The sequence below is a fragment of the Aethalodelphis obliquidens genome, unplaced genomic scaffold (genome assembly GCF_003676395.1).
Source record: "Aethalodelphis obliquidens isolate GAN/ISIS:26980383/991018 unplaced genomic scaffold, ASM367639v1 scaffold8, whole genome shotgun sequence".
In the NCBI taxonomy this organism is placed as follows: Eukaryota; Metazoa; Chordata; class Mammalia; order Artiodactyla; family Delphinidae; genus Aethalodelphis; species Aethalodelphis obliquidens.
The window spans coordinates 53,911,775-53,936,391 of record NW_020837952.1 but is presented as its reverse complement, the minus strand read 5'-3'; the positions used below and the strand labels follow the sequence as shown (position 1 = coordinate 53,936,391).

Sequence of the window (24,617 nt, the reverse complement as noted above, 5' to 3'; positions counted from 1 at the left end):
CTGGAATCTTGTCGTGTGCGTTCATGCCCGCCAGGGACAGACAGAAGTCCTCCATGAAACCAGACATGTCAGAATCTGAATAGGCTCTGACTGAGACATGGCATCTCAGAATAGGCTTAGCCCAGACCTCAAACTCACTCTAATGATAAATCAGTGGAAAGAGAAGACAATAGGAAAAGCAGGGAAACTGGGAAAAAAGGAAAATGGGGGCAAATGAAATGAGTATGTGTATAAATCTCTAATAATTCAGAACCTAAAAGAAGTGAATTTGAAAGAACAGTGGGTGTGTGTGTGTGTGTGTGTGTGTGCGCGCGCGCGTGCGCCTGTGTGTCAGAGAGGGACGGAGAGAAAGAGGAGGTTGACCTTGCTGAAGGTCAAGGGAGGAGGTAGATGGTTGACTTGTTTTTCTGGTCTCCACGTTACAACATGGAAACTTCTCCTTGGCTTTGCGGAAAGGACCATGGAAGGGACCAGGGGCTGGCAGGAGGGAAAGGCAGGGCGGGAGGAAAGGCAGACCCTGTCCTTCTATGCCCCTCCCTCAACGTCTACAGGGTCTCAGCGCACCTCCCCAGGCCTGCTGACATCCCAAGGGGGCAGTGACAAGTAATCCTGCTGCTTCAGGGCTTTGAAGAGCTGAATGGCCGGCACCTGGGGAGTGGCCTGAGACGGGGGCTTCTTGGCCTGGAACACCTGGTTGAGGTCCTTGATCTCAGGACAGGGTCCTGGGGAGGTGGGCTTACTCTGGGGTGAGAGAGGGCCAGACCCTGGGCCAGGGAGGAAACAGTAGTCACCCACCTGCTGCAGCACGAGGAGCCCCTCAGGGGTTGGGGAGACTGAGAACACATCTGCCCGGGGCGGTCCTGGGCCCAGGACAGGACTGCTGGCTGCAGGAGGGGCAGGGCTGGCCAGAGGGGACTGGGGAAACTGGCCTGCGGTTGGAGGGAGATCCACATAGCCCTCGAACTCTGGCTTCAGTGGGGCTAGGGGTCCAGGGGGACCATCAGCCAGTCCAGGACAGAGGCTGGGGTTCCGGTCTGAGGGGAGGCTCAGAGGGGGAGCCTGGGAAGGAGATGGGGCCCCCGTGGGTGGGGTGAATGTCAGCTCTGCAGTGGTGACGTAACCAGTGGCCACAGTGCCTTCCTCAGGACCCCGAGAGCCAGTGGGCAGACCTGGGGGGGCCCTGTCCTTCGGGCCTTGACCACCCACCATCACCCCAGGCTCAGGAGGGGCAGGGCCTGCCCCTGGCTCCAGGGAAGGGTTCCCTTCGGTGCCTGGGCTGGACCTCAGGTCCGCATCCCTGGCTTTGCCCGGCCCCATCACCTGGGCCAGTGGGACCAGCTGCACCTGCCCCCCTGTGGGCAGACACAGGTACTCCAGGGGCCCCGGGGGCTGCGGCTTCCTGCTCGTGCCTGTCCGTAGGGGCCCCTGCTGGCCCATGATGTCCGGCAGGGAGCGGCTGTCAAGCGGCCCCAGGTAGGGGCCATTGAAATCGAAGCCGGAAGCCTGGCTCTCAGGCCTGCTTGCGGGGGTGGCCAGCTCTGGCGGGGGCCCGGGCGGCTGCTCCGTGCGGAGGTCCGAGGTGACCAGAGTCATGTCAGGCTCAGATGACAAGTCACAGGCATTTTTAGGGTCCTCTGTGGTGAGAGGTGACACCTCACTGTGCCCGAAGTCTACAGGGGATGCCCTGTGGGGAGAACAAGGCCAGGGACACTGACACCACCCTTGACAGACGCCTCAGCTCGCGCACAGGGAACCAGGGGGTGGGATGGAGGCCGGGCTCCACCCAGAGCTCACGGGAAACGCAGAGCAGGGCGAGGTGAGGGAGCCGGCCGGGAACAGGAGACCGGGCGCCCCTCCAGCCTCCCTGTGGGTCCCCCTCCAGCCCCCGCGCTCTCCTTCAAGGTCACGCTCTGCCAGCTGTGGTCCCTCCCACCTCCCTCTCCTTGCCAGCAGGCAGCGTCAGCGCCCAGCCTGGGCTCGGCCATGCCCTCGGCCTTCACCTGCCCCACCTGAGGCTTAGTGGTGAGCCGGCCACTCAGCTGCCGAGGCCATGAGGTTTCGCAGATCCTCTGCCACCCAGCGGGACCAAGGCAGCGTGGCGACCCCCTGGGCAGCAGGGCCGAGGGAGGTCATCTGCTCCAGTCTCCGGCTTCTGGCCACGACCCTCCCTATCCCGCCGTCCAGCCGGGACCCCTCTCACTTTACAGCAGTCAGCCTCCAGGGCCCTGTTCCCATCGAGCCCCAGTCCCAGGCCACCTCCCCTGAGCCCCGACGTGCAGGAGGGAGCCACCGTCCCACCTCCTAGGGATCCCGCGCTGACACTCACCCCTCCGGCTGAGCGAAGCTGCCGCCCCAGAGCCCCCTGTGTGCGTGGCTCCCGCTGCCGACGGCGCGCGTGCCCTGTGGGAGCCGGAGCCCGGCGCGCCCGTCCTGGGGGGAGAGAGGGCGTTTGTGCCTGTGGGGTGGGGGCACCCCAGGAGGTGAGGTGGGGGGAGGGCCTTGAGGGTGGCGAGGGTTCAGGAGCCCCCAGACGTGGCGGCATCTCAGCATGGGCAGCAGCGACCACACCCTCCTGACCCCAGGAACACAAGGCCAGAGAGGGGCTGGGACTTGGCCCGGGGCCCTGGGCAGCAAGGACGGGCAGCCTGTGCCCACGAGGACGCCCATCTGGGCTGTCCCTGTCTCCATGCTCACCCCTAGTCTCCTCCGCACTGGCCGTGAGACCCTCCCAAGGCCGTCCTGGCCCCACCTGCCTGACCAAAGGGCTCCCGCCCCCCACGTGCCGGCGCCCTCCCCGGTGTCCTCTCAGCCTCCCGTGCTACGCCCCAGACTCACCGCCCACGCCCCTCAGGTCCCCTCTCCAAGGAGTCTTGTCTCCACCCTCCACTCGCCTTCTGCCAGCAGTGGCCTCTCCCACCTGCCACCACCCTCTATCCTTCAGAGCTCAGCGCTGCTGCCCTGTCCTGGGGAAGCCACGCTGCTTCCCACCACCCCTCCTGCCCCCGATATGACTAAGGCTCTCCTTGCGCCCCCCAGGTCCTAGCATCCCCACGCCAGCCCTCTCTGCTGTTCCACGTGAGTCCCCCCGGGCGGGGTACCCTGTGCATCGGGGGGGCCCAGAGAATCGCAGTGCTGGGCTTACAGGGGCCGGCCCGGCTCTTAGAGCTTCCCAGCCCCTGGCCTGGCCACATACCACCCCTACTCAAGGCCCACCGGAAGGGAGGAGGACACGGGTGTGGGGACGTGGGCGCAGGAGCACAGCCAGCCCCTACCTGGAACAGGTGGCTCTTGCTTGGGTTGGGGATTTTCTCCTCCCACTTCTGGTTCAGCCTGGAAAGACAGCAGGGAGGTGACCGCTGCCCAAGACCTCAGGGCAGCTGCCTCGTGCTCATGTACCGAGGTGAAAGTAAAGCCCAGGGAACGGGCAGCTTTGACCAAGGCCCCACAGGGTGTGAGTTGCAGAGCAGAGACTAGAGAAAGTCAGCTGTGGGGTCCCTGGCATCGTCTGGGGCCCTGGGTAGCGCCCTCCTCCATCTTGGAGTCACCTTACCTGTACCCGTAGATGCCACAGAAGCGCAGGGACACGAGCAGGATCAAGGTGCTGATGACCAGGGTGAGCGCCAGGACCCACGTGGGCAGCACTTCCAGGCAGCCAGGAGGAAACAGGAGCATTAGATTTTGGGGAGGGAAAGGGCTGGGGGCTCAGGAGATGAGGCGAAGTTGCCGCTTTGGCATGCAGAGGGGAAGAAGAGGCCAGAAACAGACTAAGAAGAAGAGGACATTTGTCTGAGCCACCCACAGTGCTGGATTGCGGGCAGGACACAGAGGGTTAGATCCTGTCCAGTAGCTGGTGTTGCTGTAGGTGGGCAGTGACTGCAGCCAGAGGCAATCATAGGGCACTTCCTGAAGGAGGCAGCATAGAAGGTGGTCATCAAGAACAGGGAGGCCTGGAGAGGCCGAGACGCGGAAAGGGTTGATGGTGGAGGAACAAGAAGGTGCAAAGGCCCATCAGGGGCCCTCACAACTCTCCACTTGGCCTCAAGCCCCTCAGAGGCTGGGCGCCTCCAGGACTCCCCTGGTCTCCTTCCCTTAGGTCCAGGGGCCCAGCCCTTCTTTCTGCTTGGTTGGGGTCCTCTTCCTCGCGCTCTTTCCCTGCTATGGCTGGCTGGGGGACCTTGCTGCCAACACTTTTTTTTTTAATTTTTTTGCTGCCAACACTTTTTCCTCTCTCTGCCATCACCTCCCGGACCTTGTTCTGTACTTGTCTCCTGGTGGCCGCTATGGCGATGGTGACAGATAAATGAAGTTAGCAAGTGCAGATTGAGGGAAGGTTGAGAAATCAGACCAAAGCTTTCCAATCCCAGGCCCCAGTCTGTAGCTCTTTATGGTAACAGAAAACTCAGGCTGAGTGGTCCCTGGGTAGTAGCTGCCACAAAAGCTAATGGAAGCATGGGAAGCATGGGCCATATTAACAGAGGGCTAAGGTCCAGGCTTAGGGAGACCTGTTGGTGAGACGTGCTCTCCTCTGCCCTCTCGAGACCTCACCTGCAGTCCGTGTTGCACACCAGGTGTCACTTTCTCATCCCTAATGACACCTGGCAGGGAAGGATGCTAGCCTGGGGTGGGGCTACATCTCATGCCCCTATCATCCCCGTCCTCTGTCCAGTGGGGCTGTGCCTGGAGGGGTGAGTGGGGGCCGGGAGGACATACCCCACTCAGTGTCCCAGGAGCTCTCCTCACTCCACTCGCTCCAGATCCCGTTGTAGCCTCGGGGGTCAGGTTTGACTCTCACTCTGGCCTGGTACCTGGTGGCAGGCTCCAGAGGTGGCAGGCACATGCTGTGGGCGTTCTGGAAGTCCTCTGTCTTGGTCTCCTGTGGGTGCAGGTGTGTGAGCAGGTGTGCTGAGGTCTGGTGCACGTGGGCACAGCTATGAAGCCCTCCCGCCTCAACACCCCAGATTTTCTGCTACCCATCAGTCCCCAGCTTGTAGTCGCATCAGATCTGAGGCAGCATCACTCTCACCACGGAGGACCATACTCCAGTGCCCACAGGGGGACAGCACCTATTGCAATGCACCCCGTGACATATGACGACACCGAGGCCCAGAAACCCTGAGGAGTCAGTCACCATGTCCCCACTCAGCCTCCCAGCTCCTCCTGGGACAGCCTGGACCCTAATTATGGCCTTCCCAGGGGTGCACTGCACGATGACTGGACTCTGGACCCTTAGACAGATGTTCAGGAGCCCAGGGACCACTTCCTGCTCCACCACTGACACACCCCCTTCTGGCCTCAGTTTCCCCATTTCCAGCCTGAAGGTCTGGGGCTGGCTCCGAGGTTTCTGAACTGGCCTCTGTGGAGCCCCAGGCTCTGCCCACAGGCCCTGATGGATACCAGGGGGTGGGGCCCAGACACTGAGTCCCAGGCTGGAGCCCCGCGCACCTTGCAGGGAGCAGCTCTCCTCTTAGCAGCTGCACATTTGCATTCTGGATGAGATTCTCGTGAAGAAATGCCCCCTTTATGACTTTTGAAAACCCTTCCTCCACCTGTCTCTCGTCCTGAAGTCTACAGCTCCTTTGCGATTCAGGGTCACGCGTTCATTTTGGTCAAGTTCACATCAGCTCTGTGAGTCTCAGTTCCTTCACCAAGGGAAGGGACAATGACCTGCTGACTGCACAGGGGCACGACCACCAACTCCCAGTGGCTCCTTCTGACTGGGCACCTGCTGGGAGCCAGGAACCTGGCAGGTGGCACTCTCCCTGGTCTTTCTCGTTTCCCCCTTCCCCCATTCGGGCCACTCCTCGGGCACAGGCCCTCACCTCCCATGAGGCTTCTTCTTTCTTGTACTGGACCTGGAAGATGCAAGCTATGTGTTCATAGTTCATTTTTCCTTCTTTCCAGTGCAGGATGTAGCCGTCTCTGCCCTTGGTCAAGTTGAGGGTTGGAGAAGCCATCTGGACTGGAGGGAGGGAAACTTTTAGAGAACATCATTTCTAACATTCCTCCAGTGGAATATCCCTTGTGTTCCATGCTGGTCACAGGTGCTGTCTCCACTGACCCAGGACCCCAGGTTTCACCATCTCAGAGTCTTTGCAGCCCCACTTCACCATCTCATCTATTTTGACCTGAGCCACCCTTCACTTGGGAGATGCTGAGATACACTTGTTTTGTAGTGAAGTGACCAACAGTATGGGTTACCCCTAGTATTTAAGTAGAAATAAAGTTACTGTGAATTTTTTCTAATCTACAGTATTGACAGTGTCCTAAGCATTATTATGAATGCTTAATCTACATGAATTATTTCTCTCAATTCTCACAGCAGCCCTATGTAGTAAATACACAATTTGTCCACTTCTCGGGCAGAGAACTGAGCCCCAGAATGATCAGGTAACTTGCTAAGGACAAGCAGCTAACAAGTGGTAGAGACAAAGACTGCAACCTGGAGGATCCCAAAGAGGAAGTAGTGGGTTCAAACCCAGGTGACTAGGACAGACTGGCTGCTTGTCTCCGACACACACTAAAGACTGGGCAGAAGAACTTGATCATCGTGAAGCAATGCAGGAGATTCCTTTGCATAAGGTCCTTGCTATGTACCAGGAATCAGGAAAATTAACCTGTAAGGAATTACAGTCCATTTGCATACGCGCTAGTCCCCAGTCCATTTGCTCTATGAAGAAGTAAATCATAGATCAATTATCTTGAAGACTGAAAATATCCATCAGGGGAGGACTTTGGAAACCTGAAAGAGAAAAATCAAACAGGGAAAGAAAGGGAAAATTTGGTGGGACGACCAAGAGGCCACGGGCAACAGTAGGAACTTCAGAGCAGCTGCAAAGCTGGAAGGGAAAATAGAGTTAAAAGAATGAGGTCAAGGTTTTAATATTGATATTCTTGAGAAGATCAATTGCATCTTCCTTCATGTTATTGACCATCGTCACTGTTGCATTATTGCCACTTGAGAACTTCCAGGACCCATGGGAATCATGTTTGTTCAATTTGCTCCCTGGACTTTTCACTGAAAGTGACAAACATGAAGACTGGGCCCTGGGGAACCCTGAGTTTATACGGGTTACAAAGGAAACAGTGCTGTCACAAGACTCTCCGTGCAGAAGGCTGGGGGCAAACTCACTGTTATCTGAGCTCTTTATAAGTTTCTCTTCCGCTTTCGGTCGAACAGAGACAATGTACTGGCTGTGGTTCCTGGGGTCAGGCACAGGAATCTGGCAGCAGTGCCGGACGTAAGGGCTGCTGGTCTCCTCCGTCTGCACTGGGGAACATTCTTCCTCCCTGAGGATCACGGCAAAGGGGAGGCAGGGAGAGGCAGGGCCACATGAGGGATGAGACCTCCGGATGAACTGTGGCTTCTGCTGGGCCTCCAGGGGCAGGAGGAGGCCAGGAGATGGTTAGGCCTAGAGGAGCAGAGGGGACAGAGGCAGGGGACACTCACCTTGCACTGGGGCCGGACTTGTAGAAGAGGGTGAAGAAGACCGAGCTGGTCACCTCGGACCTCACTTCCCAGGAGCAGCGGAGCAGGGCAGCCCCGTCGAAGAAGCACTGGAGGTTCTGGGGCTGGGACTCATTACCTGGGAGGGAGACAGTCCCTCATTCAGTCCTCATTCATTCATTCCCTAGCCCTCAGTGGGCCCACCATGAGGCTCATCACAGAGATTATGGGCATTGGGGCCAAAAAGACCAGGGGGTTGAACTCAGCCCAAAGGGCCAGCTGTGTAAACACAGGTCAGAGAGTGAATTCTGTGAGCCTTCACACTCCCCTGTGCAAAGCTGGGAGGGCGTGTCAGCCTCAGGGTTTGGGAATTTAACGCAATCACGTTGGTATGTCTGTGTAAGGTGCAGCTCTCACGAAAACACAGATGCTCATATGCCTTTGTGATTAAATTGTAATTGTTCCTCCACAGAAAGTGGGCAACAAACTGGGGCCCAGAAGTGAGTAAGATGCAGCCACTGCCTCTGCAGAGTCACAGGAGGGACGGGGTGGGCCAGGGAAGTCACTGTGAACACATGGCTCAGAGCCTCTGTGGTTCCCATGGGGCGGACCCCTGGACGCCTTCTGTCCAGGAGCTGTAATGAGCTGCCCTCCCCATAGGGGGGCAGTGTCCCATTCCGACTCTGTTACCTGGCGGGGAGGCCCAGCGAACCTCTGTGCTCCACTGGCTGGGCCGTCCCGAGAGCCCCGAGCCCGGGGCCAGCCTGGTGCGCACTCGGGCCACATAGGTGCTGCTGGGCATGAGGTGCTCTGGCCCCAGGATGGCCCGGGAGGCGCTGGAGTAGATGGTGGGGGCGTCCTGGGGGAGAGAGGGGTTGCTGGAGCAGGAACGGCTGGGCCAGGTCCCCGTGGGCGCAGGGCACAGCTGGTGGGGTCCCTACCTCCCAGGAGTCCTGAAGCCGCCTGTAGACCACCTCAAACTCCAGGCTGGACAGCCAGTGGCTCTGGGAACCCCCATGGGCCACACTCCAGGACAGCAGGACACTGTCCCCGGCAACACTGATGTTGAGGTCCCTGGGTGCGGGGGGCTGCACTGGAGAGAGAGGAAGGAAAGCGTCCCTAAGGGGCTGGATGACTGTGTGGGAGGTTCAGGGCCTGCATGGCCCATGTGTGGACAGACCTGGGTTCCAGGCCAAGCACTGCTGCCACGGACTGAGCGACCTCGGAGAGACCCCTCACCTCTGTGGGCCTCAGACCTTCATCTGCTGAACTGTGAGGATCCAATGTGCATGTGAATGAAGATGTGCCGATTGCTGGGCGCCCAGAACATAAGCTCCATGCAAAGGGCTGCCAGTCACTCCAAGTGGACCTTCCTCCTGTCCCCACTGCCCATGAGGAGGTGTGTGTGGCCTCCTTCCCAGCAGAGGACGCTGTGGCTCATGTTACTCCCTCTCCTGTCCACACTTTCTTATTTCAGTGTCCAGTGTCATCCTGCACTTCTCAGTGCCCAACAGACATGTCTCCTCCTCTAGAACATTCTTGGACCCCTCCCCCAGCAGAATCCCTTGCTCCTTTTCCTGCCCCACCATAGCCCTTTGTATGATCCTTATAGCCCTGGAGGATACAGATGCTTCCACATCTGTCCCCTCAAGTAGTCCAGGAGCTTGTGGATGTCAGGGGTGGGGTCCTGACCCCCTTGCCTCTCCCCAGGGCCTGAGACGAGTGGTTCATTGCATATGGGGACAAAGTGGATGAATCAACGAAGGAATAAATGAATGAGTACATGTAGGTCCACCTTCAGAGACTTTTCAAGAAATCATTCCATCACCAACAGCAGGCAGACACCTGCTGGGACCTACAGGGTTGGGTGAGCAGAGTCATCCATGAATGGCATGGCTGCAGACTTCCTGAAGCTTCTATATCTGAATGCTGAGAGATGACTTTCCAACACAAAAAATTCCGTAAGGGACAAACGAGATGTCAATATTCTATGCCGGACAGGGGACAGGGCATGATAGAGCGTGTCAGAGCTGGAGCCTCAGAAAATTTTCAGCCCAGAATGGCAGATCCAGAGCACCGCTGCCCCAGCCCCAGCCCCAGCAGGCATCACTAATCAATCATGCACTCCTAGCCCCTGAGCCTGTCAAGCAGTGGGACTCCTTGTCAGCCTGGAGCCGTAGGAAGCTGCTCCCAACTGAACAGACTGGGAAACCAATGGAAAACCTATTCATCCAACCTGAGGGATGTAGTCCATGAGCTCATTTCACAGGTGGAGGTGACAGAGGAAGTGAAATATTCCGATCCCTACATGTGTAACCTCAGAGCAGATCAGATGCACATCTCTCCGTTCCCCAGCACCTCAAGGCCTCCCTGATTCATTGCCTAAATGGTTTGGGCTAAAACTGAACTTCCCACTCAACATATGCTCCGGCAGGCAAATGCCACACTGCCCTCGCCATTTCTAAGTGGTCCCCATCTCAACCATGACACCTGTCATCACTCCTAAGCTTCACAGGGCCAGGGACACTGATGGCTTGTTCACTGCTTTCCTGTATGTGCAAGTGTTCTATTGAAGAGCAGATTAATGAATGAATTGCTTGTATATCCTAATTTAGATTTGTATCCCTCCAATTTCCCATCCCTTGGCCGTACGGCAGTTGAATCCCTATCATTTCTCTCTGGGATGAGTACCTTAGGTCACATTCTGTTCTCCGTCCTCCCACCACCTCCTGTCGCCTGCCATCTACACTGTACATCACCCACCTCTGACATCATCACACCCACATCTGATCATGACATGCCCTTTCAGTGGCTCTCTATCGTCTAGATGTTGACCCCTAAACAACTCCTTTGCAGAGCACAGAAGCCTGTCCAGGTCAGGCCCCTGCCTTCCCTGCCCCCCTCCTTACCACTGCCCAGTCCTCTCGAAGTTGATGCTTCTGAGACACAATTACTTGCGGTTTTCCTAACCTGCCTCATCCTCCCGAGTCGCCCAGCCTTTGCACACACTCCTTGCTCTGCCAAGGATGCTCTTCCCACTCTCCTCCCTCCCACCCTTCAGATCTCCCTGCAAAGCTCCGTCCTTGGGGAAGCCTGTCCTGACCTCCCAGGGGCCCCTTGTCCACTGCCCCTCGGCACGTGGCACGCACCCGCCTTCAGTAAGTGATCACACCCGACAACATCTGGTGTGTCCCGCCCTGTACGCTCTGAGCTCCACCGGGACGGGACTCCTTCTCATCCATCAGACACATGTTTTGAGACATTGTTTGGAGTGAATTCATCACAGCCTAACTCATCCCCTCCTCCAGGCAACAGCTCTGTGCTGCTGTGATGAACAGAGGCGGGAAGCAAAGCCTGGAGCCCCTTCCCCATCCGACACTTGCAAGGAGCAGCAGGTGGCCCAGGGTTTGGGATCCAGGACAATAAATTCAGACACTAGCATCTGAGTACCTAACCTTGGGCAAATTCCTGCTCTCTCAGCCTGTTTCATCACAGCGGCCATGGCTCACGGGCCCAGCCGCTCCGCGGCATGTGGGATCTTCCCGGACCGGGGCACGAACCCGTGTCCCCTGCATCGGCAGGCGGACTCTCAACCACTGCGCCACCAGGGAAGCCCAATACTAACTTTTAAAAATGACCCCATGTTTATTTCAGAATCATTCTAAGCACAAATATAATTGAATTAATGTAATGAAAGTGCTGGTTGTATTTCTGTCTGAGGTACAGTTAAATGAAGCCCGACTATTCATATAAAATGATCATCGACTCCCACCCAAGACCATTGACTTTCTTAGGCTCTGTGGACACGCAGCGCACACACTGGGGGCCGCGCGGCGAGGGCAGTAAGGGGATGACCTTCATCTCCAACATGCAGAGAGCACCCGGCAAGTCCGGCCCATCACTATCGTCATGGTTCATTGTGGCACTTTGGAAAAGTTACGTAGTTGCTCTGGGTCTCAAATGCCTCATCTATTAAATGGGCTGTCACAGACGTTCCATGAGACCAAATCGGTGAAAGAAGAAAGTTTGTATCTGACTAGGAAGGACTGTTCTTCTAGACGGGAAGCCTCAGGTCTGGAAGGCAATAACGTGGCAGGTGCTGGAGCATCTGGGAGGGGTGGGTACCTTAGGCTGGGGCTCCTCACCTTGAACCTGACCCAATGCCTCCATCTAAGGAGACTGTATCCTCTTCCCCCAAGAACCAAACCCAACTCAAGCCGCTGTCTACACCCCTTGAAGGATCTCCCTCCCTGGCCCATCTTTTGCAGCCTGGACACCCCTGTCCACACAGGGGACCACCCTTGGCCAGGGCCCCCAGGCCTCACCATGCTGACTCAGAGTAACGGTGAGCTGGGCACCCAGAGGCTGGTCTGGTCGGAATGAGAAGTAGTCATGGTCAGCAATGACAAAAACTTCGTAGGGAATGACACACATTCTGGGCACACAGCCGGGACAATGGCCATTGAACCAGGGCATGCCATCACTGAGATCGCAGGACACTGGCTGCGGAAGGCCCCTGTCAGGAGAGGATGCAGGTTAGCCCAGAGAGAAGAAGAATCACTCATTCACAAATATTATTGAGTGGTTCCCATGTGTCAGGCTTTGTTTAGGATCAGGGGGCCTGGCGGGGAACAAAACACACACAAATCCCTGTCAACAGAGCTGACATCCTAATAGAGGGAGACACACATGAAACAACGGAAGAAACTAGGTCGTGTGTCAAATGGAGAACACTGTGCATAGACAAGTCAAGAAGGAAAGAGGTATGAAGAGGCCAGAAGGGCTGGGTTGGGGACACAATTTGAAATAAGGGAGGCAGGAAAGGTCTCTTAGAAAAGGTGACATCTGAGCAGAAACTTGAAGGAGATGAGAGAGGACTCCATGCGGATTCTGAAAGGGGATTTCGGGGAAAGGGGATTTCAGTGAAAGGGAACAGCAAGTGCAAAGGCCCTGGGGTAGGCACAGGTTTGGAGCGCTGTATAACTAGGCAGTTAACCAGTGTGCACAGAGTAGAGATGTAAGGGTGGGAGGTCTAGAAGCCTAGTTGTGGGAGGTGATGGGAGGCCAGTGCTCAAAAGGAATTTAAGGAAATATGATTATTTTGATTTCACTGGAACTGGGGAAAATTCAGAGTTATGAGCAAAGGAGTGACATTTTGGCATGCTTTGAAAGGATTCCTCTGGCTCCTGGGCTGGGGATACATTGGGTCGCAGGGGGTGGCAATATTGGAAGGGGAGGGACCAGTTAGGAGGCTTTTGGACTACCTCAGTGATAGGAAGTGTTTGGAACCATGGCGTTAGCCAGATTCACATTCTATTTGAAGATAAAGTTGACAGCATTTGCTGATGGATTGAATGCTGTGGTGGAGAAGGAAAGGAGGGAAAGGCGACTGAAAAACAAAACAGTGGGGACTGTGGTGGCAGCGATGTCCTTGAGCAGCAAGACCAGGTGGGACCCCGGCTGCAGCCTCAGGCAGCCCTGGGACAAGGCAGATCCTGCAGGGCGGGGCCAGGAAGGCGGCAGACGTGTGAGGTGGGGGGCTAGGTGTCGGGGTGGGAGGATCTGTTGTCCCCGAGCAGAAGGAAGTGGGTCACAGCTAAGGGTGGGAGATGGGGTGGGGGCTGAGGACAGCGGACAAGGAAGACTGAGGCTCCTGGGAGGGCAGGAGAGAGAACGGACGGGCAGTGACGCTGTGGGGTGGGAGCGGCTCCTTCCCAGGGACGGCCTCCAGGGCACACCCCAGACCCTGTGATGCCAGCTCTTTCATTTCTATTATGGTGAGTCAGACTCTCACCAAATCCCAGAATGATGGGAGCACCTTCCCAAATGAGTTAGGCCCGGGAGATGCTGTGAGGAGAGAGGAGAAACCGCCACTCTGGAGGTGGCAGGGCCCGGGGGGCACGTGGAGCCCAGCCATGCAGGCTGGACGCAGGACCCTGGTCCCACTCAGGCCACTTCCCCACCGTGTGGCCTGGGAGAGGGACCTCACCTCCACGGCCTCGGTTTCCTCATCTGTGAATTGGGCATCATATCCCTGCCCGCCTCACAGGGAGGATGAACCGAGATCAATTTCTGTCTGGTGATCTTGTTCAATCGTGACAAAACAAGAGAAGATTATCATCACCATCATAACGATATTAACACAGGAGGGTCTTCCCCCAAACCTGACGTCAGACACCAGCCCGTAGGCGTGGCAGGCCGCCTGATGGGGCAGCAGCTCCTGGGCAGGGGCCTCCCCGCCCCGACCCCCGTCCAGCCCTGACCCCGGCACAGTCCCCACAGCAGAGGCCCTTCCTGCCCTCCGGCCCCAGGCCCGGCCTCACTCGCCTGTTCAGCCTGCGGTGGAGGGTCACGTTGACCAGCCGCTGGGCGTCCTGGGTGTCTGCCCACCTGCAGACGATGCGGCTGGTGTAGTCGTTATGGCAGCGCAGGGTCTGCAGGGGGAAGGTCCCTGACAGGGGGAGGCAGAAAGGGGGTCACACCTCTCCCCTCCAGATGTCCCTTGTCACCGCCCCTCCCAGCCCCTCCTGGTGTGTGGCACTGGGGAGGAGTCTCCCAGAGTCCCGTAGAGGCTCCTGGAGGCCAGACAGAGGTCCCCAGGAGCCCTGGGTGGGGCTGGGGCCTCTGCAGCTGTGAGGGTCCCAGCCGCGGACCCTCCTGTCTGCACGGAAACACATAGTCTAGTTGATTCACAGTATATGTCCTGAGCCCCCACCTTGCCCTGCTCCTGGAACAGGGTCCCTCCCACCCAGGGTGGGGACATGCCTCAGGCACATGCCCTGCCCCTGGGCCCCTGGGTGCTGCGGCCTGGGAGCAGAGGCACAAACCCACCCCTAAGGGGCAGTGTGGCAGGGCCTTACTCTGGGACGTCCCCACCCTGCTCTCGTGGTCAGCTGCTGGGAAAGGGAGCGTGGTCTCCAGGGTTATCAGGGGAGCCAAGCTCTCAGTGAACCCTTGGGGAGGGGGGTTCATGGGCCTGAAGAGCCCGGGGAGCATCTCAGCAGGGCCTCCGGGCAGGAGGAGAGACCCCCAGGCTGAGGGTCCCCAGGAGCAAAGGTGCCGTGGTGGGAATTGGTTGAGGCCGTCTAGGTGCCGATGTCTGGGGGCGAAGGAGGGTCAGAGAAAAGACTGGAATGGCCAGCCAGGAGGTCAGAGGCCTCAGATGCCGCAGTGAGAAATGTAGGCAGAGAAGCCACACAACCAGAGAGACCTTCACAGGAGGCCAGAGAAGAATGAGCGGGAACGCGGGAGGAGGGAAGAGGGGACTCCAGGGATGACCAGGAGAGAAAAGAAATAACAGGGGGTGCGGGGGGAAGGAAGGAAGGGAGGGAAGACTGGGGGCGTAGGGTCTGGAGCTTCCTCAGGGATGGGGCGCAGCAGTGAGAAGGCGGAGGGAGAGGCGGAGGGAGCGATCGGGCTCACCTTGGGCCCCTGCCATGCAGGGCCCCCAGCAGAGCAGCAGCAGGGCCAGGGGGAGCAGCCCCCGGGGCAGCGCCATCTCTGGAGTCAGCTCTGGAAGAGCAGGTGGCTGGCTCAGGTGGGTCCAGGTCTGGGTAGGGTCTGGACTCCTCATTGTTCTAGAATCTTGTGTTCCTGCCCAGCTGGGGGCTAGGACAGACCCATGTCCTCGCCTCTTGGGGCTCCTCTCTCCAGGACCCTGCCTCTTCTAGGCCTGCGGAAGGAAGCGTCAGCCCTTGGGACTCGGCCCACGTGGTGGGGCGGACCCAGGAGTGGCTCTGATGCCTGGGCTCCAGCTCCCACTGCTGCCTCAGCCTGGCACCTGGGACAGTCCCTTCTCCTCAGCCTCAGTGCCTGGGACGTGACCGTGAGGGAGATACACTTAATGGCCTCTGAAGATGTGGGTTCCCGTTGGATCGCACATGGCGTACCCAGTGCACCGGAGTTGAGAAAAATCTAAGAGGGAGGCCTGGTGTTTGATTTGTCCCCAGGTCCGCCTGGTACTGACCCACATCTGCCTGGGGGAGTCGCTGGGTGTTGGGAGTGTGGTCCTCTGGATGTGAGCACATGCACACTCACACACACACGCAGGGGCCTGGGACTCTCCCTGCCCTTTTCCATTTACCTCATTCCTCCCACACCACCCCCTGAAACACCAGTTCCCTTTTCTCCGCAGAAGCCTGGGGATCTCCTTTTTTCATTTCATCCAGCCCTGGGAAGTACCAGGAGAGTAGAACAGAGAGGACTGTGACTCCTTTTCTGCCCATAAGATTGTCTAAAACTTCACTCATGCACACATGCACCCCAGAAGCTGTCTTGCTGGGAAAAGCACGGCCCTGGGCTCAGTCAAACTGACTTTCAGCACAGGCTGTGCCCCTCCTGTGCACTGGCTGACTCACCAGTGCTCCCTGAACCTTGCTCTCTGCATCTGTAACATCAGCACAACCCAACGTATCTCACATGGTGGTCATGAGGAGAACCAAACTCAATGATGTTTACAGGGTGGTTAGTCCAGGAAATGCTCAGGAAGGAAGCGTGGGTTTGTCTGGAGCTGAGGGACAGTATTGTCCACTTCAGATCCTGCAGGGGGCAATGCCATGGCCAGCTTGGGAGAGTCTGTGTGAGCTGGGGCAACTTGCTCTGCCTACCTGTAACTTGCCTAAAAACTCAGAGCTTCTCTTTGGGTCTTAGCACAAATGTAAATACTGCACGTGTAAAGAGGTCAATTCATCTGAAAGTCAGTTATAGGTTTAACACAGTTCTAATCAAAAATTAACAAGATTTTTTTTTTTTGTGGGAACTCAGAAGAAAAAATATATATATGTGAGGACAGTTAATGAGATTTTTTAAAATAAGGAATCTCATAGAAAACAAACTTATGGTTACCAAAGGGCAAGTGGGGGAGGGATAAACTGGGAGTATGGGATTAACAGATATACACTACCATATATAAAATAGATAAACAACAAGGATTTACTGTAGAGCACAGGGAACTATATTCAATATCTTGTAATAAACTATAATGGAAAAGAATCAAAAGTAAAAAAAAAATAGATATATACATGTGCCCCAAATCACTTTGCTCTATACCTGAAGCCTACAAAATATTGTAAATCAACTGTACTTCAATAAAAATAAGGAGTCTCCACCTAATGGCAAAATCTACTGCAAAGGTCTAAGTAAAGAAATGTGTTTTCACACACACACACACACACACACACACACACACACACATGATAAATCAATGGACGCACTGACCAGACAAACTCTATTTCACCAGAGAATGTACTCTGTGATGAAGAAGCAACCACAAATCAGTGTGAAGTGATGGAATAATAAAAAGTGTTGAGACAATTGAATAACAACATAAAACATATCAGCCTAAATCCCTACCTCACACCATTCTCCACATATCAGGTCAATGAAATGTATGTGGTTACATCATATGAAACTTGCAAACCATAGAAGTGAATCTTTGAACTATTTAAGCTTCAAAGCGCTAGAAGAAATCAGAGAGACAGAGGCTGACAGAAGTGCATAAAAGTGAACTCTTCTGTATTTTATACAAATAACTGAACCATAAAGCAGAGGACAAATTGCAAAATAAATGTGTTAGAAGTATGGAGAACAGGTGACTGCCCTTACACTGTAAATAGTTCAAGCAAATTAATGACATCAAAGGACACAAGTCTAAAAGACACATACATGCAGCGAATACATATTAGTGGCTAACAGTTATAGTGCTTACCATTAGCCAGGCACTGTACTAAGGGCTTTACAGATGTTAATACATCAACGTGTAGGTTAAAATCTCCACTTTGTAGTTGAGGAAATCGGTATAGGGTCCATGATCATACAGCTAGTAAGGAACAGGCTGACGTCGAAACCCACAGCAGGTTGGCTTTAAAGTTTATGTTCTTAACCACTATGCCAATAGTGGTTGTATTTCCCAATTATTGGTATCATATGTGTCTATTCTGACGTATACTGACCCAGTAGACATTCTACAGACATGCACAGATACAGCAAAGACAACACAAAACTTTAAAACATCTTAATTAACATCCTCAGGGAAATTTGAGAAATCACAGGCATTTAAGAACAGACTGCTATGCAAAGAACAAACAGAGTTCTTGGAATCTGAAGGTAATGAGAGCCATAAAAAACAAATGAACAAACAAAGAAACAAGCACCACAACTCAATAATGGGCTAAATCACAGAATTAACACTATAAACCGTCATGTTACAAAAGTAGTTATTGAAGACAGCAAATAAGCAAGGAGATGGAAAGTCTTAGAGAAAAGTTGAGACCTAGAAAAGAAATCCAGGAGTTCCAACATCTAGAAGCAGAAGACAGAGAGAATTGAGGGCAGGTATGGCAGACAGTGGCAGCTACCTAGCTGTCCCTTTCCTCCTTGGTAACAGAAGCTCAGATTTTAGCTAGGTTTATTGCTGCACAGAATAAAAGATTATATTTCCTACACTCTTCTATTGCTAAGTGTGGTCATGTGACAAAATGTTGTTCAAGAAGATGTGAGTGGAATCATTGGGTGTGCCTTCCGAGAAAGGCTGCTTAAAGGAACTTGGCTCAGGTAAGAGGAATCCATTTTTGTCCTCCTGCTTTTTTCCTTTCCTCCAGTCTGCAATTTGGAAGTGATGGCTGGAGCTCCAGCAGCCATTTTGGATTATAAGGTTATCTTGAGAGTGGAGGTCATATGCAACAGAAAAAGAGGAACCTCAATCCCTCTTCTCACTGTGAAACAGCCATACCAGTCTGAGACTGCCTACTTCTGAACATCTTCTATGTGAGGGAAAAAATAAACTTCTATATTATTATGCCACTGTTATTTGGGGATTTCCACGTGCAACCAAAGAGATACACTTGGAAACAGAAGAAAAATTCACAGGGCTTTAAAGGAGACGATAATCCACTAAGTGAAAAGCAAGATTCATTTTTTTTAATAGCACCAAACTCAGTCACATGCTAATGAGCTTTCTGTCATCAAAGAGTAAAAGGGTAATCCTAGAAGCTTCCAGAAGGAAAAAGACGAGCAAATGAGTTATTTTCAATGAAAAAAGATCAGGTTGGCAAGATTCTGTCACAGGTGACCTGGAACTCTAAATAGATAGTAATGTCTTGAAAATACTGAGAGGAAAATATGTTTGAACCTAGAATCTTAAAAAGTCAAGCTTATTTTGAAGTTCAAGGGCAAAAACCCACAACATTTTGGAAATGTAAGGACAATGAAACTTTTCAGATGTTTTCTAAGAAAATGAGTCCAGTGTGGATTTCAGAAAATATAAAAGGTCCAGGAAAGAAAGAGAGCATGTGATACTGGAACCAGTGTTGAGAGAAGGAACCAATAAGACTTATAGTTAAGTAAATAAGAATAGTTACTGTATAAAGTGAAAAGAAATAAATATGGTAACAATATTGAAGTAAAACTAAGATGATTTTAACATGGCAGCTGGCTGTGAGGTTAGGGGTGAAAAGAAGAGGAGAACTGAAAACTTGTTAAGGATCTTGTCTGGTTCTGGAGGAGCGTATATATTCTAAGTAAGCCCAAATGCTGACGGAAAATATAAGTTAAATATGTGTGTTTAAAATGTAAGGGTTAAAAATCACAAGAGTGAGGGGTAAACATGGGAGCAAGAGGATGACAGGGAGGGGCAAAGGAGGAGGAGGGAGAGGGAGAAAGAGGTGAGAAAAGCCAAAAGCTTTCTCACTCCAAATAAAATAAACATGTACACAAAAATTCCCAAACTCATGAAGAAATTTAATGATAAAAGTAAAAACTGGAAAAGGAAAATAAAAATCAAAGCACAAATTCACTCCAGACAAAAACAATTTCATAGGACAATCTGACAAAGACTTTAAGAATGCATCAACTCTATACATGATTAAAAGAAATAGATCAACAGATTAAAAGGAGAAAAAGGATAAGTTTATCTTGACAGTTGCTCCTAAATTTTTGGTAATACAAAAGCCATTCCTGATTAAACAAAGAAATAAACCTTGGCAAATGAGGAATTGAAGGGAACATTGGCATTTCTGGGTATGTACTAGAAACCTGGGGCAATATCAGAGTCAAAGGGAAATGTTAGTGCCCTCCCAGTTAAAGGGACGAAAAGGAGAAGGCTGCCTGCTGTTGTCATGACCACTATTTTGGGGTCAAGGGGTCAATCCTTCCCTTAGTTTAGATTAAGAGTAAATTAAGAGTAAATTAAGACTCCAAAAGGATTTTCGATTGGCTTAACAAACTGATTCTAGATTACAACAAATCAAACATGAGGGACTTGCTCTATTAGCTAGAAAAATAATGAGTGTAATAGTAGACAGATGGTTATTTAAGGAAAATAACCAAGTAGGAAGTTGGGAAGGAATAATGGAATTTCAAATCACAGAGGAAAGCACGTGTTGCATACTCATATTTAATGATATTGAGACAATCAGCTGATCTTTTTTTAAAAGTTAGATGACTACTTTACATATTACCCACCTCTCCAAATTCTAGATGGATTAAAGATTTAAAAGTCAAAACTAAAATGATAAAAGCATTAAAAATATTTCTTAGCGGTTGAATAAGACGCCGAATCCAGAAAGCATGAAATAAAAAATAATGACAGATTTGACTTAAGAGCAATGAGCACGTTTGCATACAATGCAAGATATCTTAAACATGTCAGATAAAAAAGACAAATGATAATATGGAAGAATATATTTTCAACGTATATAAATAAATGGTTGCTATACATAATAAATGAAGCACTCCTAAAATTAATACATAAATACAATGAACCCATCAAGAAATGGAAAAAGGACATTTCCATGCACGTCATACATGGAATCCAAATGGCCATTAAACATATGGAAGACACACAGCTTCACCCACCACCAGGGAAAGGATGTATCCAAGCAAGAACCAGATACTTTTCATCCATTACATTGGACACAATTAAAAGATTGTTTCCTGGGCTTCCCTGGTGGCGCAGTGGTTGAGAGTCCGCCTGCTAATGCAGGGGACATGGGTTCGTGCCCCGGTCCGGGAAGATCCCACATGCCGCGGAGCGGCTGGGCCCGTGAGCCATGGCCGCTGAGCCTGCGCGTCCGGAGCCTGTGCTCCGCAACGGGAGAGGCCACAGCAGTGAGTAGGCCCGAGAATCGAAAATAAAAAAAAAAAAAAGATTGTTTCCCTAAAGAGAAATCAGCTTTTTTATGCACGACTGTGAGGTGTATGTTAGTTCAGCTACTTTGAGGATGGTTTGACAATACCTATTACTAGTTTGAACGTGCAATCACTTGCCCTGCAATTCTGCTTCTAGGAATCTGAGCTGCAGAAATAGTTTCACAGGTGTGGAAAAATTGGAAATCACGTAAGGGTCTAGCAACACGGGATTGGGTAAATTGTGGGGTGTCTATACTAATAAATGCTATGTATCTCTTGGGGCTAATTTATGAGTTAAATCTCCATGTATTATTCTGGAACGTTGTCCAAAATGTAATATTAAGTGGAAAACTAAGTCATAGGACAATATGTATGTTATGATCTCATTTATGTACCCCCAATTTTTAACAAAGAAGGTATCCATATATTTACTTGGTTAGTGTTAAATACGTTCATTAAAGAACTCGTGAAGTATCCTGTAGTATTAGTGGATACAGCACAACATAAGTAAAACTAATGAATGAAAAAAAGGGTGACCAAAAATTAATAGGAAGGGTTTTACTCATAAAACCATTAGAAAACAGGGAAGATGATAAGTAGAGAAAATTAGAATCTGTTTATACAAAAGTGTAACAGTGGGGCCTTTGAAGACTTAACATCAAACATTTGCAACTTGTCACTGGAGCCTGTCTGGCAAGTGTCCACAGGCTTGTACCCCCCTGGGGACCCACAGAAACACCTGCCCTCCCGTCCACAGGGCAAGTGCACACACCTGCACACATCCGGATGCAGACACCCCCAGACGTTCCCCACTCAGCCAGCACACGTCAGTACAGGGCATCCACATCTGGGCCCAAACCCAATTAAGCAACAGTGTGTCAGGGAGGAGTGCGACCGTAAAGAAAACATTCTTGGACGGGGGAAGACAAGTCTCTAAGTAAGTAAGGGACTGAGCGTCTTCTTATCTTCCAAAGTGAGTTTCTCAACCCGCACCAAGCTCTGGGCCTGGCCACAGCAAGGCTCCCGGCTTCATCCTCTGTCTCCCGGTATCTCTCCATCTTTGTGGACATCCACATATGTATATGCGTATGCTCGCACACACACACTCTCTCTCTCTCTCTCTCTCTCTCTTTCTCTCTCTCTCTCTCTCTTTGAACCAGGATGTCAGGAACTATCAGTGCTCTCCCTATTCCAGACATGAGACACAAGCCCAGGGCAGGATATTCTCACTGCCACCAACACCTTTGTGACAACTTAGTGACAAAGCAAAGACAACGGTACACAGGGGTCTGACTCCCAGGCCTGAGATCTCCACCGCCCCAGGTATCTTCTCTGCTGCCAGGACAGCAGGATCCTCCAGGGAGGCCTGGGCCCCCCGAAGCCCTTCATACAACACCCAGGCAGGTCGGCCCTCACTGTCTCCTCGTCCACTGGCTGCCTAAGAGTCTGGGTTCAGGACTTCCCAAGAGACCAAGCCCTGACCTCCCAAGTCCTCAGAGCACACCTGTGCACTCAGCACCCCCGGGCTCTCCCTGTCCTTTCCATCCCAGGCTCCTACACTCCCCCTGCTCCCCACCCTGCCCTTTAGCCTACCCCCAAAGCCGGGCCGTACCTCTGTGCTGGGACAGACGGACCTTCTGCTGGAGTCTCCAGCCGGCAGCCAGCCAGCTTCTCAGTCTTCCTACTTATGCTGACGTCATTAGGAAACAGAGAAGCTGAAAGAGGAAGCGGTGCTGGCCTGGCCTCTTTCCGTACAAGTGACTCTTTAGGAGACTGCCCAGCTTCTCAGAATTGTGGACACCAAGATATCAATTTTTTTTTCTGAGCCTTACTGACTTTGCAAACGTTGTTCCTTCGGCCAGAAGTACTTCTACCTTCTATCCTTGGTCTTCCTGTAAACCTCCACGCATCCTCTCTCAGCTCAATGCACAGTTCCTCCAAGCAGCCTTCCTTGACACCCCCAGGGGGACACAGGGGGAAGTGGCTGCAATACCCAGAGCAGGCGAGAGCCCAGAGCCACAGGGACCTGGACTCCCACCGCCACCTGCTCAGAGTGTGACCTTTTGCAAATTACCTGCATGTAACTTCACCAGGGTCCCGGAACCACCTCTGTGACTTACGGGCATCTGCAAACATCGAAGGGCCATGGAAACGTCCCAGAGCAAGACTTTAGCTCAGAGCCTGGGGCACGATAACCCTAAGTGTTAGCTGCTATGATTTTGATTCCCCTGGGGTCCCTTTGCCTTGCACCTCCCTCCCCCACTGTCCCACAATCCTCGGGGCTCACAGCTGTCTTTCCCCAACACTGTCTTGTGGGGCTCCCTTTCTCTCTCCAGTACCCAGCTTGTGCCCTGGCACTGATGGGGCCCTTAGCGACTGTGTGTGGAACGGATGAATGAATGAATGAATGACTCCCTGAGCACAGCAGGGCTGGGGTTAAGGCCAAATGAGTGTGGCATCCCCGTGGGCGCAAAATTTCAGGAGACACCCAAATACTCAGTAATCAAGATAATATTTTAATACAATATTGTAAAACAATTTTTTAAATCCATGATGAACAAAATATAAAATTTTAAACGAAGACAGGCTTGGTGACTGTTCACGCTGAGCCATGCTGGAGTCTGGCTGTAGGAGGAAGCAGTATCTTTTCTCCTGAGCAGAGACACAGTGACAGGAGAGAAGAGAAGCGAAGGAAGAGGGTACAGGGCAGGGGTGGGCACCAGGGGCGGGGAGTGCCCAGAACCTGTGGCCACTGGATTTCTGGCCTGATTGTTCTTTGCTTTTCTTCTTCCAGGAAAGGCCTGGCTGGGAAGCGCCTGGAATGCCCCACGGGGCAGAGGAAGCGTGGACTGTGCTCCTCCGTTGTGGTCTGGGGGGTGGGAACCCCACCCAGCAGGGGCCACCCCAGGCCTGGTCACTAGTGGGAGGAGATAGGCCCTTCCAGAAATCGAGGTGGTGTGGGCTCACTGGACCGAGCTTTGTGACCTGGGATCAACGCGCGCTGGGCTCTCCAAGGAGCATGAGGGGCTCCATCGTGTCACCTCGGGGAGGGCCTAACACCTCCCCGCCCTGTTTCCCCCACCTAGAGAGGGCAACAGACCCACGCTGCTGAGAAGACTGGCTCCCGGTTAAAATGCTGTGCGCGTTTTGCAGTCCTGACCACACGCAAGCCCTCCACCTCAGACGGGGTCCACGCAGTGCAGGGCTGGCTCTGGGGGAGCTGAGGTCGAGGACTCAGGCGCCTGCCTCTTTTGCATCTTTGCATTCCTAGGCCTCTTAGGTGGAGGCCTTGTGTGGAGGCCTCCTTATGGGGGGAGGGGAGGACACTTCCCCCTTCTGACTCAGAACCCTGTGCTTTTCCACTCCGAGCCCTAGCCCTGGTCCTCCCCCAAGCCCAAGGTCCATAAAAGGGCTGGAGCCTTGTGTTCTGGCTCCTTCAACAATGAGAGCATCTATCTGACCCTATGGGGGAAGGGGAGTCGGCTCTTTCACCAGTTTTACAATCTTGCTTATACCATCTTATAGCATCTTACACCATCGCAGTAAGTGATGAAGGTTAACTCTCTCAGTTGTTGGCTTGTTACTGTAACCAGCTCTCCGATACCTGGTAGCCCAGGTCCCTCTCCCCGCTCAGCTGAGCTCCCAAAAAAGGTCGCACTCCTTCCTCAGTGGGCAGAGGTACCCCTTAGCCTCGGGGCTCCCTGTGTGATGAGGACTCACTGATGGGAATGTGTGACCAGGACCCAGCAGGGAGGTGGGCTGAGGATGGAACATCAGAGGTTAACAATGGTCCACTTCTAAAAATAAAGTTGCCAATAATATAAAAACCAATAAGCAACAACAAGAAGTTAGGCAAAAATAAACCAACAGAAGCTCAATTAGGTTGCTGAAGCGTGGCTATGATGTGAGTGCGAGCTCCCAGAGGGCAGGATGGGGCGGGTGTTTGCTCAGCACTGTTCTGATGGGAGGGTGGAGGATGCCTGCATCCCACCCAGTTCAAGGCAGGCTGGCTTTTCTCAACTCTGTGATTCTTTTCTCAACTGCCATG

The 24,617-nt window shown here is 52.9% G+C and overlaps 1 protein-coding gene across 1 annotated transcript; it reads right to left on the bottom strand.

The window, feature by feature from the left end:
- CSF2RB (colony stimulating factor 2 receptor subunit beta) lies at window positions 1-22,326 on the bottom strand. The gene is made up of 14 exons (XM_027107531.1): window positions 22,163-22,326; window positions 14,867-15,116; window positions 13,772-13,895; window positions 11,770-11,960; window positions 8,386-8,537; window positions 8,135-8,303; window positions 7,448-7,583; window positions 7,130-7,287; window positions 5,820-5,959; window positions 4,711-4,873; window positions 3,551-3,641; window positions 3,273-3,330; window positions 2,327-2,430; window positions 1-1,684 (listed from the first exon to the last, which is right to left on the bottom strand). The coding sequence occupies exons 2-14, from the start codon at window positions 15,015-15,017 to the stop codon at window positions 556-558; spliced, it is 2,766 nt and encodes a 921-aa protein (XP_026963332.1). The 5' UTR covers window positions 15,018-15,116; window positions 22,163-22,326; the 3' UTR covers window positions 1-555.
- Between the last annotated feature and the right edge of the window lie 2,291 nt (window positions 22,327-24,617).